Source organism: Piliocolobus tephrosceles, chromosome 13, assembly GCF_002776525.5.
Source record: "Piliocolobus tephrosceles isolate RC106 chromosome 13, ASM277652v3, whole genome shotgun sequence".
NCBI lineage: Eukaryota > Metazoa > Chordata > Mammalia > Primates > Cercopithecidae > Piliocolobus > Piliocolobus tephrosceles.
The window spans coordinates 83,249,089-83,268,095 of record NC_045446.1 but is presented as its reverse complement, the minus strand read 5'-3'; the positions used below and the strand labels follow the sequence as shown (position 1 = coordinate 83,268,095).

Below are 19,007 nucleotides of genomic sequence, written 5' to 3'. Positions count from 1 at the left end.
AAGATGGAATGCAGACAAGTTTATGCATTTAGCTAAGGGGATATTAAGAGACTGGCTATCTCTTGGCTTCTATTTTCTCTGTGAAGTAAAAAGTAACATCATGTACTAACAGTAGATGGAGAAGTGCAGGGTATAGGAGTGATTTTTGAGAGTGGTGAAGAGTTTAAATGACTTAAAATGGGAATGAAAGAATTAGCTACTTGGAGAAAAAAGGTGGATTGCTGGGCAGTGTTGAGTGCCCATTTGAGGTTGGGGACCATGGCCTGCTGAGTGATTTTCTGCAGCAGTAGTTGGCTGTTCTCTAGGAGAGAGGAATGGAAGAGTCTTTCAATATCATCAGGTCACTTCCACACAATTATACAAGGAAATTAATGTTTTTTAAAAAGTGCCTGACTTATGTCATCAAATCCATTGCAATTTTTACAGATGAGGAAACTGAATGCCAGACTTGGTCCAAAGTTACATAACTCATAACTACCAGATTTTGGAACAGGAAAATCCAGGTCTTTTGACTCCTAGTCCAGTTAGAACATTCAGAATGAAAAAATAATTCCTTTCACTCAAAATAAGTTAAATAGACCTCTAATGTATTGGTAAAGACAGGATGGGAGGTTCTAAGGGCAAGGGACTTCTCTGCTAGTAAAGGCTATAGAAAATATTATATTAAAAAATCATTTGTTAAATAATTCTTAATATATAGATATACTTAATATTCATTGAAAAATAATCATTATTGAATTATTAATAATTTCATCGAAGTATAATCCACATACCATAAATATGCCCATTTAGAGTGTACAATCCAGCACTTTTTAATTTAGTCACAAAGTTGAACATCACCACTACTTTATTCCAGAGTATTTTCATCATCCCCAAAGGAAACCTCATACTCATTAACTGTCACTCCCCATTTTCCCCTTCCTCCAGCTACTGGCAACCACTAATCTATGTTCTATCTCTATGGAATTGCCTATTCTAGATGTTTCATACAAATAGTATCATACACTATGTGGCCTTTTGTGACTGGCTTCTTTAATGTAGCATAATGCTTTCAAGGTTCATCCATGTTGTAGCATATATCAGTGGTTGATTTCTGCTTATGGATGAATAATGTTCCACTATGTGGATATACCACATTTTGTTTATCTATTCATCAGTTGATGGACATTTGGGTTGTTTCTACTTTTCGGCTATTACAAATAATGCTGTTACGAAAATTAATGTATAAGCTCTTATGTGGACATATGCTTTCTTATTTATTAATTCTTATCCAGAAGTTCACAAAGCCTAGAAGAATAATTGTATAGCAGGTATAGGATATAGTGAGTTCCCAGATAATTTATTTTTACCAAGCCTTAAATATATGCTGTTTTCCAGGAGGCCTGTGTTCAGTGAGGGGCCTAGTAGCATTACTTTAGCCCCAGAACTTCCTGGCCACCTTGGAAATAAATATAAAAAGATTCAAATTGGTGATTTAATAGACTTGTTTGGATAAAGCCTCCGTTTTGAACAGTGGAGATTTTTCAGACAAGATTAAACATTTCAATAATAAAAGAAATGCAAAACAATAGATTACCAATCAGAAACACAAACTGAGTTAATGTGAATGCCGCCCATAACTTTGCCCAGTTGAGGAAGACATTATGTGGGCTCCCTGGTTTGCAAATTTGCCACTAGGGAGCCATCAAATATGAAGTTGTACGTAGAAAAGTGCATCTGCTTTCACTCGGGGAAGGGGAATCCACAAAAAGCTCTAACCTTAGGCCTATAAAATATAGTGTTGCGGCCGGGCGCGGTGGCTTAAGCCTGTAATCCCAGCACTTTGGGAGGCCGCGACGGGCCGATCACGGGGTCAGGAGATGGAGACCATCCTGGCTAACACGGTGAAACGCCGTCTCTACTAAAAAAAAATACAAAAAAACCTAGCCGGGCGAGGTGGCGGGCGCCTGTAGTCCCAGCTACTCCAGAGGCTGAGGCAGGAGAATGGCATAAACCCGGGAGGCGGAGCTTGCAGTGAGCTGAGATCCGGCCACTGCACTCCAGCCTGGGCTACAGAGCGAGACTCCGTCTCAAAAAAAAAAAAAAAAAAAAAAAAAATGTGTGTATATATATAGTGTTGCCACAAGCTAGGGTTAGCTGAAACTCTGTAAAATATGGTAATAATACAATATATTTGTTTACTGTTATTAGAAAATAATATCCGTAAGAGTGAAATTTGGAGACATCATTGAGAGGAAAAAAGCTTATTCATGACCTAACTACATAGGTACAAGCATATATGTTAAAATTCAAACTTTTCATAATACCAATCAGTAATAATGATTTGACATGTCAATGAATATACAAAGTACTTTACTTATAAATGACAGCATGTAAATTCCTTGCAAAAGTACAAGAAAAATTTGAAGGCTTTCTTGATATTGATAAATCTAAAATTGTTTTTTGACCTTGAATTCAAGGTTAATACCGAATTAACACAAGAATTAGTGAATTGATTTAACTGAGATATAGTTTTAAAATTAGTATGCTTCTGCATGAAAATCAAATCAATTATTTGTGAATGTGGGTGCAAATATTGAGGAAAATGATTCTTTGGTACTTGACTCAGCAATGGAACATTTTCAAGTTTGTTTGGAACAACCTAAGTATGTAAATCAACTTTTTAAACTGTAAAATTGTATGGGATCTAAATACAGACCAGGTACTTCAGATGAATACTTAGCATGTAATATGAGATATGTTGGAAGCATAAAATACACACCAGAGTTTGAAGACTTAGTATGAAAAAAAGTAAAAAACTCAATAACTTTTTATATGTTGATTACATTTTAGAATGATAATATTTTGGATATATAGTGGATTGAATAAAATATATTGCTATGATATGTTAGTTTCACTCATTTTTCTTGACTTCTTTTAATTCGGCTAGTAGGAAAATTTAAATTATATTTGTGGCTTACATTGTATTACTACTGGACAATGTTGCTCTAGCACCTTAATGACACATTAACAAGCAAACAAAAAAAGGTTAACTTTTCTGTCATAGATATTAGAAGAATGCAGAGCCATCTACTTTTGTCATTAACTTCCCATGAAAAATATTGCACATTTAAAAAACGTGTAGAGTGCAACATAATGAATAAATATATGCAATGAAATTAAGAAGTATACTGACACATTTCAAGGTTGTGGAAAGACAAATGAGATGTGATTCATGTGAAAATTGAGATGCATCTGGCATTAAAGTGTGCTATAAACAAAGAGAATTTTACATACAAGAAATGACAGTAATTCAGATGGAAATGGTTGTCTTTTTGCATTTATGTGTATGATGTGGAACACTCTGTCATGACAGTTTTGTGAAAAGGGAAGAGAAACTTCTTTCCAAATACATATATTGGTTATAGTATCAGTTACCTCCAGTTATTCCCATTTGGTAAAATATAAATTTTGTAAAACATGTTTAAAGCCCATCTGTTTAGTTAGAGGTTTGCCTAATGGTTTGGGAGGAGCGGTGATTCTAAACCTTCAAATCAACTATCATATATAAATAATTGATGTATTTTCATTTAGATTTATCCTAAAGAAAAGAATGAAACGTGAGTAAAATTTGGAAATGAAACAGAGGAAAAGCTAAATTAATGCAATATATTCAGGATTTTTTCCTAAATGGATGAAAAATAGTGTTTTCCTGAGAGTAGAAATCTTTTAGGCATCTTAAAGTTTTTGAACCAAATTTCCTTTCAAAATCGTTTCATTAGTTCTACAACAGATTTTGTTTTTCATAAAACATGGTCCAGAATAATTTGGTTTGATTTTTAATACACCTGATTCTTTTGTAAAATATAAAATGGAGATTCTTAGTTCAAATTTAATAATGGTCCTAGATCCAAGGATAACTAAATTGTTTTTTAAATGAACAAATATTTGTAAAAAAAATTTTGGTAAGCTTCCTCATAGAAATCAGTATAGATATCAGTCACATTAAAAGTTGTTATTAGCTGGCCAGGCGCGGTAACTCCCGCCTGTAATCCCAGCACTTTGGGAGGCTAAGGAGGGCAGATCACGAGGTCAGGAGACCGAGACCATCTTGGCTAACACGGTGAAACCCTGTCTCTACTAAAAATACAAAAAAAAAATAGCCAGGCGTGGTGGCAGGTGCCTGTAGTCCCAGCTACTCGGGAGGCCGAGGCAGGAGAATGGCGTGAACCTGGGAGGCGGAGCTTGCAGTGAGCCAAGATTGCACCACTGCACTCCAGTCTGGGTGACAGAGCCAGACTCTGTCTCAAAAGCAAAACAAAACAAAACCAAAAAACAAAACAACAACAACAACAACAACAACAGAGCAGGATGAAATTTCTCAATCAAGTGCTATCCATTAAACATATAATGTGAGTCACAAATGCAGACCACACAGGTATTGTTATTAGCTACGGAAAACATCACAAAATGAAGTTACAGAATTACTAGTGAAGAATATGAGAAAAATGACTTATTTCAAAATTTTAAAAAGGGTTGATCAATTTTAGCACTATTGGCATTTGGAACTGGGCGATTCTCTGTTGTAGGGTTGTCTTGTGCACTGTAGGGTGTTTAACACCATCTCTGGCCTCTACTCATTAGATGCTGGTCACACTCCTTTCCTTGTTGTGGTAACCAAAAATGTATCCAGGCATTGCCAAATATCACGTGGAAGGAAAAATTACCCCAGTATAGAGCCACTAATTTAAATGAAAGTCATAAAAATTAGGCAATGGGTACTGCTGTTTTGCAACCTTTAGTATAAGTAAAAAGACTTCACAATTATATTGACTTCTATGAGTAGCTGGATTTTAATTTTGTTAGTTATATTCAGGAACATTAATAAATTATTAAGTACATTAATATATAAATACCATAAGGAAAAATAAAAATAGGTAACATGGACTTTCCTTAGCCCAGGCAACCCACAGAGCCTTCTCAGGTGTGCATGTAAGCCCCTAGAAGTTCGTAGAAATCTTTGAGGAGTAAGGAAGAAGTGTGGTAAGTTACATCCTGTTGAACTTGGGTCAGAAGGGTAACTTAATTAAATGATATCAGTAAATGATAGGGCCACCTTGGCCAGCAGCTGGTTTGATTCTTCTTACTTCCTGCTACACATTGACTCCCAAGTTGCATGCATTCTCCCTCTCCTTGCCACCAGGAGTGTGTCATTGTGATTAAGTGTGAGAAGCATAGGCTTAAAGGCATTTATTTGGAGGGAGAGTAGAGATGGTGATCCTAGCTAGGAATGTTATAATAATGTTCCTCAATGTACACTCTTGCCTTGTTTGCAGCATTGTTTTTTTCTTTTAACAAGATTCTCCATTCTACTTCTTGGAAAAATATAAACAATAAAGTTCTGAGGAGGAGAAAGGTGGAGTTCATCAAGGAAAGCATTATAGACAGAGTCAGTCATACTGCCGAGAAAGAGGTACAGAGGATCTTTTTTTTCCCCAAAGAATGCTGGTATAAAAGTAGCCACTTCTATCCCACGAGTGAGCCAAAGACAAAAGCTGACTCTCAGCCTGAAAAAGAGGATGCTCTCAGATCCTGTAAATAGGCCCAAATATAATTACTTTTGGGGATATTAAAAGGAACTCATGTTAGTGAAGAAGGTGAATCTCACTGAAGGGTAGAACCAGACTTGATAACTGGGCCTACTAGTGAAATATGTTTCAGGCAAACTAAATAGAACAGAACAAAATAAGCCTGAGCAGAACATTGATTTGTATGGATCAAATCCAAAAAGACTTAAAGAAGAGACAAAGCAGGGAAAAATGGCAGATGGGAGGCAGGACTAACTTGCAGCTCCCACTCGGACAGACACAGCAGTAGAGACACACATCATGAACTTTTGCTCCAAGAACTATTGTAGGAACATACCAAGAGGGCCAAGAGAATCCATCGCTAGGGAAAGTGGGAGAGCACCACATCAGGGGAGTACCCCATGGGACAAAAGAGTCTGAGCAACAGCTCTTGAGACCCAGATCTTCCATCTGACATAGTCTACCCAAAAGAGAAGGAACCAGAAAAACAATTCTGGTAATATGACAAAAGAAAGTTCTTTGTCAACCCCAAAAGATCACACTAACTCACCAGCAATGGATCTAAAACAAGAAGAAATCTCTGAATTGCCAGAAAAAGAATGCAGAAGGTCAATTATTAACCTACTAAAGGAGGCACCAGAGAAAGGTGAATATCAACTTTAAGAAATCAAAAAAATTGATACAGGACATGGATGGGAAAATCTCCAGAGAAATACCATAAATAAAAAAAAATCACAACTTCTGGAAATGAAGGACATACTTAGAGAAATTAAAAAATATACTGGAAAGCCTCAGTAATAGAATTGGACAAGCAGAAGAAAGAACTTCAGAGCTTGAAAACAAGGCTTTCAAATTAACCCACTCTGACCAAGACAAAAAATAATTTAAAAAAATGAACAAAGCCTCCAAGAAGTTTGGGATTATGTTAAGCAACCAAACCTAAGAATATTAGTGTTCCTGAGGAAGAAGAGAAATCTAAATGTTTGGAAAACATATTTGAGGGAATAATTGAGGAAAACTTCCCTGTCCTTGCTAGAGATCTAGACGTCCAAATACAAGAAGCTCAAAGAATACCTGGGAAATTATCATAAAAAGATCACTGCCTAGGCACATAATCGTCCGGTGATCTAAAGTCAAGATAAAGGAAAGAATCTTAAGAGCTGTGAGGCAAAAGCATCAGGTAACCTATAAAAAAAAAAAAAAAAACCCATCAGATTAACAGCAGATTTCTCAGCAGAAATCCTACAAGCTAAAAGGGATTGGTATCCTATCTTTAGCCTCCTTAAATGAAAAAATTATCAGCTAAGAATTTTGTATCTAGTGAAACTAAGCTTCATAAATGAAGGAAAGATACAGTCTTTTTCAGACAAACAAATGCTGAAAGAATTCACCACTACCAAGCCAGCATTAAAAGGAGCTCTAAATCTTGAAAGAAATCCTCAAAATATACCAATATAGAACCTCCTTGAAGTATACATCTCACAGGACCTATAAAACCATAACACAATGAAAAAATAAGTATTCAGGCAACAACTAGCATGACGAATATAATAGTACCTCACTTCTCAATACTAATGTTGAATATAAATGGCCTAAATGTTCCACTTAACAGATACAGAATGGCAGAATGGATAAGAATTCACCAACCACATAATTGCTGTCTTCAAGAGACTCACCTGACACATAAGGACTCACACAAACTTAAGGTAAAGGGGCAGACAAAGATATTCCATGCAAATGGACACCAAAAGCAAGCAGGGGCAGCTATTCTTATATCAGATAAAATAGACTTTAAAGCAACAATAGTTAAAAAAGGCACAGAGGGACATTATATAATGATGAAAGGACTAGCCCAACAGGAAAATATCACAATCCTAAATATATATGCGCCTAACACTGGAGCTCCCAAATTGATAAAACAATTACCACTAGACCTAAGAAATGAGATAGACAGCAACACAGTAATAGTGTGGGACTTCAATACTCCACTGACAGTACTAGACAGGTCATCAAGACAGAAAGTCAACCAATAAACAATGGACTTAAATGATACCCTAGAACAAATGGAGCTAACAGTTATTTACAGTCTATGTAAGAACTGCAAATATATATTCTATTCACCAGCACATGGAACATTATACAAGAAAGAACATACGATAGGCTACAAAACAGGTCTCAACATATTTAAGAAAACTGAAACTATAGCAAGTACTCTCTCAGACCACAGTGGGATAAAATTGGAAATCAACTCCAAAAGGAACTCTCAAAACCATGCAAATACATGGAAATTAAATAACCTGCTCCTGAATGATGGTTGGGTCAACAATGAAATCAAGATGGAAATTTAAAAATTCTTTGAATCGAACAATATTAGTGACACAACCTATCTAAACCTCTGGGATACAGCAAAAGGAGTACTAAGAGGAAAGTTCATAGCATTGAATGTCTACATCAAAAAGTCTGAAAGAACTCAAATAGCCAACCTAAGATCATACTTCAAGGAACCAGAGAAACAAGAACAAACCAAACCCAAACCCAATAAAAGAACAGAAACAACAAAGATCAGAGCAGAACTAAATGAAATTGAAACAAAAAAAATTCAACAGATAATGAAACAAAAAGCTGGTTCTTTGAAAAGGTAAATGAAATCAATAGACCATTAGCAAGATTAACCAAGAAGAGAGAAGATCCAAATAAGCTCAATTAGAAATGAAACAGGAGATATTCCAACTGATACTACTGAAATACAAAAGATCATTCAAAGCTAGTATGAACACCTTTACATGCACAAAGTAGAAAACCTACAAAAGATGGATAAATTCCTGGAAATATATAACCCTCCTAGAGTAAACCCTCCTAGATTAAACTCCTAGAAGAAACAGAAACTCTGAACAGAACAATAGCAAGCACGGAGATTGAAATAGTAATACAGGCCGGGTGTGGTGGCTCATGCCTGTAATGCCAGCGCTTTGGCAAGCCAAGGCGGGCAGATCATTTGAGCTCAGGAGTTCGAGACCAGCCTGGCCAACACTAAAAAATTCAAAAATTACCTGGGTGTGGTGGTAGGTACCTGTAATCCCAGCTCTCAGGAGGCTGAGGTAGAAGAATTGCTTGAACCTGGGAGGCAGAGGGTGCAGTGAGCCAAAACTGTACCACGGCACTCTAGCCTGGGGAACAGAGCAAGATACTGTTAAAAAAAAAAAAAAAAAAAAAAAAAGGAACAGTAATACGAAAATTGCCAACAAAAGAAGTCCAGGACCAGACAGATTCACAGCTAAATTGTATCAAACATTCAAAGAAGAATTGGTACCAATCTTACTGACACTATTCTAAAAGAGAGAGAAAGAGGGAATCCTCCTTTCAATCATTCTATGAAGCCAGTATTACCCTAATATCAAAAGCAGGAAAAGATGTAAGAGAAAAAGAAAACTACAGACCAATATCCCTGATGAACATAGATGCAAAAACCCTGAAAAAAATACTAGCTAACTGAATCCAACAGCATATCATAAAGATAATCCACCATGATCAAGTGGGTTTCATATGAGGGATGCAGGGATGGTTTAACATATGCAAGTCAATAAACACAACACACCACATAAACAGAATTAAAAACAAAAATCACACGATCATCTCAATAGACACTGAAAAATAATTTGACAAAATCCAGCATCCTTTTATGATAAAAACCCTTGGCAAAGTTGGCATGGAAAGGACATACCTTAAGGTAATAAAAGCCATCTACAACAAACCCACAGCCAACATCATACTGAATGGGGAAAAGTTGAAAGCATTCTCCCTGAGAACTGGAAGAAGACAAGGATGCCCACTCTCCGCACTTCTATTCAACATAGTACTGAAAGTCCTAACCAGAGCAATCAGACAAGAGAAAGAAATAAAGGGCATACAAATCAGTAAAAAGGAAGTCAAACTATCTCTGTTGACTGATGACATGATCATATATCTAGAAAACTCTAAAGATTCATCCAAAAAGCTCCTAGAACTGATAAATGAATTCAGTAAAGTTTCAGGATACAAAATCAATGTACACAAATCAGTAGCATTGCTATACACCAACAGTAGTGACCAAGCTGAAAATCAAATAAAGACTCAACCTCTTTTACAATAGCTGCAAAAAAAGAAAGAAAGAAAGAAAGAAAGAAAGAAAGGCTTAGGAATATACCTACCCAAGGAGGTGAAAGACCTCTACAAGGAAAACTACAAAATGCTGCTGAAAAAAATCACAGATGACACAAACAAATGGAAACACACCCCATGCTCATGGATGGTTAGAATCAATATTGTGAAAATGACCATACTCCCAAAATCAATCTTCAAATTCAATTACATTCCCATCAAAATACCACCATAATTCGTCACTGAATTAGAAAAAAAAATCTGAGAATTCATATGGAACCAAAAAAAGAGCCTGCATAGCTAAAGCAAGACTAAGCAAAAAGAACAAATCTGGAGGCATCAGATTACCAAATACCCTATATTATAAGGCCATAGTCACCAATATAGCATGATACTGGTATAAAAATAGGCACAGAAACCAATGGAACACAATAGAGAACCCAGAAATAAACCCAAATACTTACAGCCAACTGATCATCGACAAAGCAAACAAAAACATAAAGTCTGAAAAGAACGCCCTGTTCAACAAATGGTGGTAGAATAATTTGCAAGCCACATGGAGAAGAATGAAGCTGGATTCTTATCTCTCACCTTATACAAAAATCAACTCAAGATGGAGCAAAGACTTAAATCTAAGACCTGAAACCATAAAGATTCTAGAAGATAACATTGGAAAATCCCTTTTAGACATTGGCATAGGCAAAGACTTCATGACCGAGAACCCAAAAGCAAATGCAACAAAAACGAAGATAAATAGATGGGACCTAATTAAACTAAAGAGCTTCTACACAGCAAAATAAATAATCAGTAAACACATAACCCACAGAGTGGGAGAAAATCTTCACTAACTATGCATCTGACAAAGGACTAATATCCGGGATTGATAAGGAACTCAAACAAATCAGGAAGAAAAGAACAAACAATCCCATCAAAAAGTGGGCTAAGGACACGAATGACAATTCTCAAAAGAAGGTATACAAATGGCTAACAAACATATGAAAAAATGCTGAACGTCACTAATGATCAGGGAAATGCAAATCAAAACCACAATGCAATACCACCTTACTCCTGCAAGAATGGCCATAATCAAAAAATAAAAAAAAAAATAGATGTTAGTATGGGTGTGGTGAAAAGGGAACACTTTTACCCTGCTGGTGGGAATATAAACTAGTATAACCACTATGGAAAACAATGTGGAGATTCCTTAAAGAACTCAAAGTAGATCTACCATTTGATCCAGCAATCTTACTACTAGGTATTTACCCAGAGGAAAAGAAATCATTCCATAAAAAAGATTCTTTCACACGCATGTTTACAGCAGCACAATTTACAATTGCAAAAATACGGAACCAGCCCAAATGCCTATCAATCAATGAGTGGATAAAGAAAATGTGGCATATATATATGAATACTACACAGCCATAGAAAGAAACAAAATAATGGCATTTGCAGCAACCTGGATGGAATTAAAGACCATTATTTTAAGTCAAGTAACTCAGGAATGGAAAACGAAAACATCATTTGGTTATTGCTCCTACTTATGTTCTCACTCATAAGTAGGAGCTAAGCTATTAGGCTACAGAGGCATAAGAATGATGTTGGGGAACTCAGGGGAAAGGGTGGTGGGGGGTGAGGGATAAAAGACTACAAATTGGGTACAGTGTATACCGTTCAGGTGATGGGTATATCAAAATCTCAGAAATCACCAATAAAGAACTTATTCATGTAACCAACCACCACCACCTGTTCGCCTGCCAAAAGAAGAAGGGAAAAAGCAGAGAATGCTTTGGTTGGCACTGGATGACCCAAAGCCTAGAGGAGAATACTTGGGAAGTACCAAGAACAACAATTTTCTTATTTACTGAATGTGAGTCTGATGCAGATTCCAGCAGTACAAAGACAGCTGCAAAATGTAAGGTTAGGTTGCCTTTAAATAGAAGGCATGACCAGTTGTCATATACTTAAGGAAGCAAAAGGCAGCAGCCTCTCAGAAGGAAAGACCCCATCACTGCATGACCCACAGTCATGCAAACGCAGCTCAGATAGTTAGAGGTGGGCTGATGCTAAGCACTTAGAAGCCCCTAGGCACCCTCTAGAGCAGATGAAAGAGTGCTAACCTCATTTATATTAGAATGAAGCCAGAGAAAACACCATCAATGCCTTTGCTATTTTGAGACAATTTCTGGCTTCCTTTGCGTTTAGTGTTTGTAGTTTAGCTTTCTTTACTGGTTTACATCTGTATTCTAACTTGTATTAGAATAAGACCTCCCTCCTTAAAGCTGGAGTTTGAGGTGGGGTATATGTATGTCTTATAACCACCTCTGAATGGGGGAGACTGGGAGCCTTGAATTCTGTCCCTTACCAAACATAGGGAAAGAGGAACATAGAACAGTAGATGCTGGCAGAGAAAGAAGTTAAAGGACTAACTCCCTATATAAACCCAGATATAATGTGGCAAGGTGGGGGAATGAGGAGTTGGCCCAAGACTAAGAAATGACCCTGGGAGTTTAAATGGTAAAAGATCTTGGGGTGGTATATCTCAAGGAGATGAAATGGAAGTTCTCAGGCAGTGATCTTACCTCAATCACGTATGTTAGGTAGAGCAGGGAATAGAGTGGGGAAAAGATATGGGCCAACTGTCATGGAGGAAGTGATAGAAAGAGGCTGAATATTTGGAGGTGGGAGAAAAAACCTAAAATGGGAGATAAAAGAATGTCCCAAGTACTAATGAATAAGAAATATATATTCTGTAAAGAAATGGGTAATGACCAATTTTGATGAGTGCTGTATAACCTTTCTATTGATTGCAAGAAATAGACAAAAAGAAGAAAACATTATTGAGTTGAGAAAAAAATTAATGCTTGTTAAATCATCAATCATATTTGTCAATGTGAAAGTTACCTAAAAATAAATTCTAGGTTACTGTTTGATAAATGATTATGATAACATTACCAGTGATAAATCACTGGAGTCACCTCCATAGCTCTCACTGAGTTTACTAGATTGTTGAACCCTTCATGATTTCCTGTATCTTTACAGGATTCTTCTGAGTCAAAGAGACACAGGGTAACAGAAAATAGTGCGGGAAGAGGGTAGTACATGGCTAAAGGCATAGAGGTTTGTAAGTGACCACTGTTATATTGCACTTGTAATACATTATTGTTATGCCACTGCTGAACTAAAGTGCACTCTAAGTGTGGTAACATACTTATGAGATTATTGAATCTACGCATCAAGTGTGAATTACTAAGCGGAAATATTAACAGAATCTTCACATATATTAATAATAGAAAACTACCATTCTAATCCCTATTATCTGTTGAGTTACCATTTATACAAGTCATGGACAATATTAGTTGAAAAACAAAAAATTAATCTTCACCTGGCACTGTCTTTGGTACATTTTCAGTTCTTGCAAGAGCTTCTGATTTTCATCTTGTAATTTATTCCTGCTTAGTGCTATCTCACTTACAGCTGATTTTAGTTTTTCAATAATGAACTCATCTCTTTCACTGATTTCACTATTGGGATCTGGGTCACATATCAAACGAGGAATTTCAGAGCTGCTGTCTTCTAAGCACTGTTTTTTACCATTTAGTTGAGTTTGGTAACTTTGTGCCTGTTTCTGAAAAACATAAAAACTGTGTAACTCAAATGAAGAATGTCATATTTAAACTTACATGAAGTTCAAGAATGATAGAAAATAATTAGTAGGAATATCTTTAAATATGTTACTAGATAATGAAAGTTGGGTCTTTGTAATTCAGTCTTGTATTTGTTTTAAAATTTCAATTTCAGATGGTATAAAGAGAAAATATATTTGTATAACCTCAGAGCAAAGATGTAGAGTAGAGAAGGAGGTTAGTGGTAGTAAAGCCATTTCAAGCAAGAAAAAAAATCTAGAAGGTATAAAAAGAAAATTATGAATTCAATTATATATAATGGTTGAAAAAAGTCTATAACCAAAAATAAATACAAACAAACAATTTGATTGTAGGGGAAAAGTTGTCAGTGCATGTAACAGAGTTAATAACTCCTAATGTACAAACACTTCTACGCATCAATAAGAAAAGGCAAACAACACAAAAGAAAAATGGGCAAAGTTTATGAATAGGCAATTCACAGAAAGACCTGAGAAAGGCTAAAAAGTATATGAGGAGATGCTCCATCTTATAAGTAGCCAGGGAAATACAAAGTAAAGCAGACAATCTTAAACTCTCTGAGCGCCTTGCCTGTAGTATACAAAAACATATGCTATTTAATGACACAATAACAATGGAATTTTAAATAGCTCCATCTTTTGAGACATGTAGACTAAATTCACCATTAACAGATATTCTATGCACTTGTGACTGTACCCACCTTTGAACCTACTCTGGTTATTTTTTCTTAGTTGGCATTTCTATTTGTAAATAGATTACATGCTGAATGGTAAAGATACCAATATTTAACTTCTACTTTTGATTTAGAGAATAGTATTAGATAACTTACCTGAAACTGATTACACTTCTCAGATAATAATTTTTGTTGAGCATCTAAAGAAATGAGATGAGTCTGATATAGTATCTCTTGCTTGTCCCATTCTCTTGACTTCGCTCTAAATTCCTTTAAAAAGTGGGGAGACAAACATATTGAAAAATATTATTCATTTTAAAGTACAACGAATAGGGCTTCTTTCATTTGTACATCTTCATTCTGAGAAAAAAAAAAAGTAAATCCATTCTTTACCTATTAGGGAAAACAAACAAAAAAAAAGGTGTCAAATCTTTCATGTTGGATTTTTTTACCATCTCTAATTTTTGCTAGGAAAATACAGAATTTGTCACTTATTGTTAAAAATGTAAAAAGTCTCTCTTATAACAAATACTTATTACTAATAAGGGAATTTCAAACAACTTTTTTTTTTTCATTAGCCAGTACTTTCTATTTGTTGACACGAAATATCTTTTCCTTCATTCATTCAGTTGCCAAATTTGTTCTCTTGTTTTTTAGAGGGTGGGGCTTGGACTTATTTAGTGACTGTTAAGGACTGAATGTTTGTGTCCCCTGCAACAAATGCATACGTCAAGCCTAAACCCCAATGTGACGGCATTATGAAGTGGGGCTTTTGGGAGGTAATTAATTCATGAGAGTGAAGCTCTCATGAACGGGGATGAGTGTCCTTATAAGAAGAGCTATGAGAGATTTTGTTTCCTCTGTCTTTCTTTCTCCCTGCCATCTGAGGATACAAAGAGCAGACAGCTGTCTGTGAACCAGGAGAAGGGCCCTTACCAGAATCTGATTATGCTGGGTGATATGGTTTGGCTCTGTGTCTCCTCCATCCAAATCTCACATTGAATTGTGATCCCGATTGTGTGTGTGTATTAGCAGGGGCCTGGTGGGCATGGGGGTAGTTTCTTTTTCTTTTTCTTTTGTTTTGAGATTGATTCTTGTTCTGTCGCCCATGCTGGAGTACAGTGGCATGATCTCGGCTCACTGCAACCTCCACCTCCCAGGTTCAAGCGATTCTCCTGCCTCAGCCTCCTGAGTAGCTGGGATTACAGTCACATGCCACCATGCCCGGATAATTTTTTGTAATTTTTAATAGAGACAGCATTTCACCATGTTGGTCGTCAGGCTGGTCTCAAACTCCTGACCTCGTGATCTGCCTGCTTCAGCCTCCCAAAGTGCTGGGACTACAGGCGTAAGCCATTGCGCCTGGCCTGGTGGTTTCTAGTAGTTTAGTACCATCCCCCTAGTGCTGTCTCTTGACAGAGTTCTCATGAGATCTGGCTGTGTAAGTGTGTAGCACTTCCTGCTTTTCTCTCTCTCTCTCTATCCTGGCCACATTAAGACATGCCTTGCTTCCCCTTTGCCCTCCACCATGATTGTAAGTTTCCCAAGGCCTCCCCAACCATGCCTCCTGTACAGCCTGTGGAACTGTGAGTCAATTAAACCGATTTTCTTCATAAATTACCCAGTCTCAGGTAGTTCATTATAGCAGTGTGAGAATGGATTAATACACAGGCACTCTGATTTTGGACTACCAGCCTCCAGAACTGTGAAAAATAAATGTCTGTTGTTTAAGCCACCCAGTTTATGGTATTTAGTTATAGCAGCCTGAACTAACTAAGACAATGACTTTGCCCCTTGTGGCCATGGCCAGGCCTCATTTAGGCAGTACCAATTTGTATACCTGGGAAAGAAATGGTAGAAGTAGGTTGATAAAGCAGGATCAGTTCTTTAAGTTTTTGCTCAAGTAGTGCAGTTATACAACATGATTATCTGTTCACATCTTAATAACGTAAGCAAAGGATATAGCTCTGGGGATGCCAAAGAAGACACTGCTGCTTCTCCATTTTGCCTAGGGCTGACTATTTATATCCTATCTTTCTGTCCAGTCTTTAAACAACTTGAGGGTAACAGTTGTTTATTACTTTTGTAACATTCACAGTGCCTGACAAATGCACCAGGTGCCATTTACACTACATGAATGTACAAACAAAAACATGGTACAGTATTAGCATTTCCTAGAAATTAACCTTCTCAAAAAATTTTGTAAAGAAAACAACATGGTTGGAAACAAACTCCATAGCTATTAAGTCCATGACTATATATTATTGCATATAGAAACATGGCAAGAATGTAGTGATGTTTTCAACCCTCAATTCATTAATATTTATTGAGCAGTTAATGTCCACCAGGTTCTGTGGAAAGAAGAAAATCTGGAACTATTTCATAATTTTAAAAGATTTTTTGAAAGAAAAAATCAAGGAATATCTAATAAAGTAGGGAAATGTACATACAAACAATTTTACAATTACATCAGTATGTTAAGTACAATAATGCTGACACATAAAAGCCATGCAGATGATATTAAGATTATCTTAGCTATTTCCCATAATACATCAAATTGGAACAGTTCATTATAGTCAGAGGGGTTACTATTGTTTTGAAGATGGCTGAAATGACTGGATTGGCAATGCTGGAAAACAAATGCTAATTTAGAGAATGAAAGCTTTATTTTGTTAAAATGAGAAGAACACGGAATTTCATATTTTCTATACAGAAATAATTTTAAAGTACATTTAAGGAAATTTTAGTTTTTAAAATCCATAAGTACCTAAACAATCAGTGAAGGAAGGCTATAAATTAGGAAGTTTTTACGGTAATGAAAGGGGGGTGACCTGATATTAAGTGATGGTATTAAGGTTGATGAAGTATGGAAAGACTCTCCATATATAACAATAGCTCATGATAAACAGACTATATTTACTATGATAAATGGAGATAGTCCATTTAAAGTTATTGACTTCGATTCTGACATTCAACATACAAAAATTAGGTACATAAAAACAGGGTCTTTAGCAATAATGGCAAATTTATAAAACTAGGTTCTAGTAGAAAATGGCTAACATTTCAAATTAATGCAATCCAGATTTTAAAATTTTCTGTTTACTTTTAATTTAGAAGGGAATCTTTGGATTTAGAAGTCAAATTTTGGGTAAGGCTGACTTAAGCTGTTCATATGTTTTAGATAATACAAATATTTAGTATTTCTTACCCATTAACCTCAAATAATCTTGAAAATAAATATTCCCCAGGATGTTTTAGAGGCAGAAGCATTAACCTCAACTTCTTATAAATACTACAACAGGTAGAAGTGAGGCCAAGAATAGCTAGAAATGTGTGTCACAAACATATCAGCAGGTGCTTATGACAATCCTGGCTTCCTCATTCTTGTCAGATGTACTGGTTTCACAACTAGCAAGTCAGTGCAATACATGCAATAGTATGGAACCATGCAGGGACCTAGAGAGCTTCACAAGGGTTTTTATAGAGACTGGAGTTATCACAGTAGGCTTCAGAGGGTCTGTAGGCTTGCCTGGACCTCCAACAGTAAGTTATTCATGGCTGGAAAAGTTTTTCTGGATCTTTAAAGTTGAGAGTGGATCAGGGTCATTAAAATTAGTTTCTCTTGATAGCTGTATTAGATGTTTTAAAAAGCCCTCTAATAAATATTGGAGATGGTCTTTAGTGATTACTATATGTTGGAGACCTTTACCTGTAAAACGGTTTTAACTTTTTATTAATGAAGATTTTCATACATAGAGAGTAAAACAAACCTCCATGTACCCTTCACCCAGTTTAACTACCATCAACTTAGTCCATCTTTACTTCTCCTATCTCTCCACCCTTTTTTTGTTGGTATATTTTAAGGCGACTTCTAGACCTCATGTGTTTTCATCCCTAAATGCTTCAGTGTGCATCTAAAGTTTTTCCACCATAACAACAACGTTACACATAAGGTATTTTAAACCCCATTTACTGATGACAACATGGAATCTTGGTGAGGCAAACAACTTGCCTGTAGGTCACAGGGCAAACACATGAGTCAGGTAAGGCCTGTTTTCAGTTATCAGTGATCATGTTCTTCAACTACTACATGTGGTACACTGCTGTTACTATACTGCTATTAAATGCCTCCAAAGGAAAAACAGGTTTACCTGCAGACTAAAGCTGGAAGAGCCTATCTCTTACACATTAATTTATCAGATGGCTATAAGTAAAAACAGGTACCTGAAGTGTTTTTATAATTATTTCAAGTTAAACTGTATATCTGCATAGAGTCCTTAAAAACTTTTGTGTAAGTACAAACATATCAAAACATTTTGCTACTAATTTCCACTATAATTTCATTACATATATATAATGTAAATATTTAGTTTCCTAAATGTAAAATGTGCATACACAAGGTATCTGATAATAACTTAAGGGTTTTTTTTTTTTTTGTCTGAACAATGTTTATTAATGTAGTTCTCCAACAAAAGCCCATGAAAAGTCAGTCAAATGGATAATTAATGACTCAATGTCTTCATTTTCAGTGAAAGCACATGTATATTACAGTGCACGTCTATCAGCATCTTCCATGAGATCAGGATATTTCTGAAGCCCTACTGGTTATACCACTGTAAGAGCCTGGGAGTACAACACACTGCATTTTCCTAAAGGGTCAACTTACCTAGTGATGGTAAGTTTGTTTTTTAAAAAAACTATGTGTTATTCAGAAGCATTTAAAATGTGCTGGACTTTTAAAGATTAAAATCTAGGACTTCCTACAAAGTTCTTATAATAAGCCGATTTTAGGGCTGTGATCCCGGATTTAATTTTTTTCTGCTCTTTAAGATATTTTAAAGTAGAAGGACTTGTTAATTAAAGAATAAGATGAAAAAGTGCTGGCAAGGGGAGGGATGCTGGGGTTTCGGGCTTGAGAAAAATGGAAGAAATTAAGTGGGATAACGTAAGGGTCAAGGGTAATTGAGC

General features: G+C 36.0%; 1 protein-coding gene across 1 annotated transcript in view; it reads right to left on the bottom strand.

Annotated features, from left to right (window-relative positions):
- Positions 1-19,007, bottom strand: part of DEUP1 (deuterosome assembly protein 1) — a 101,648-nt gene that overhangs the window by 44,090 nt on the left and 38,551 nt on the right. The window contains exons 6-7 of the mRNA XM_023209113.2: positions 14,196-14,309; positions 13,087-13,329 (exon numbers count right to left, since the gene is read on the bottom strand). Of these exons, the coding sequence (XP_023064881.1) occupies positions 13,087-13,329; positions 14,196-14,309 (357 nt within the window). The remainder of the gene's footprint in view (positions 1-13,086; positions 13,330-14,195; positions 14,310-19,007) is intronic.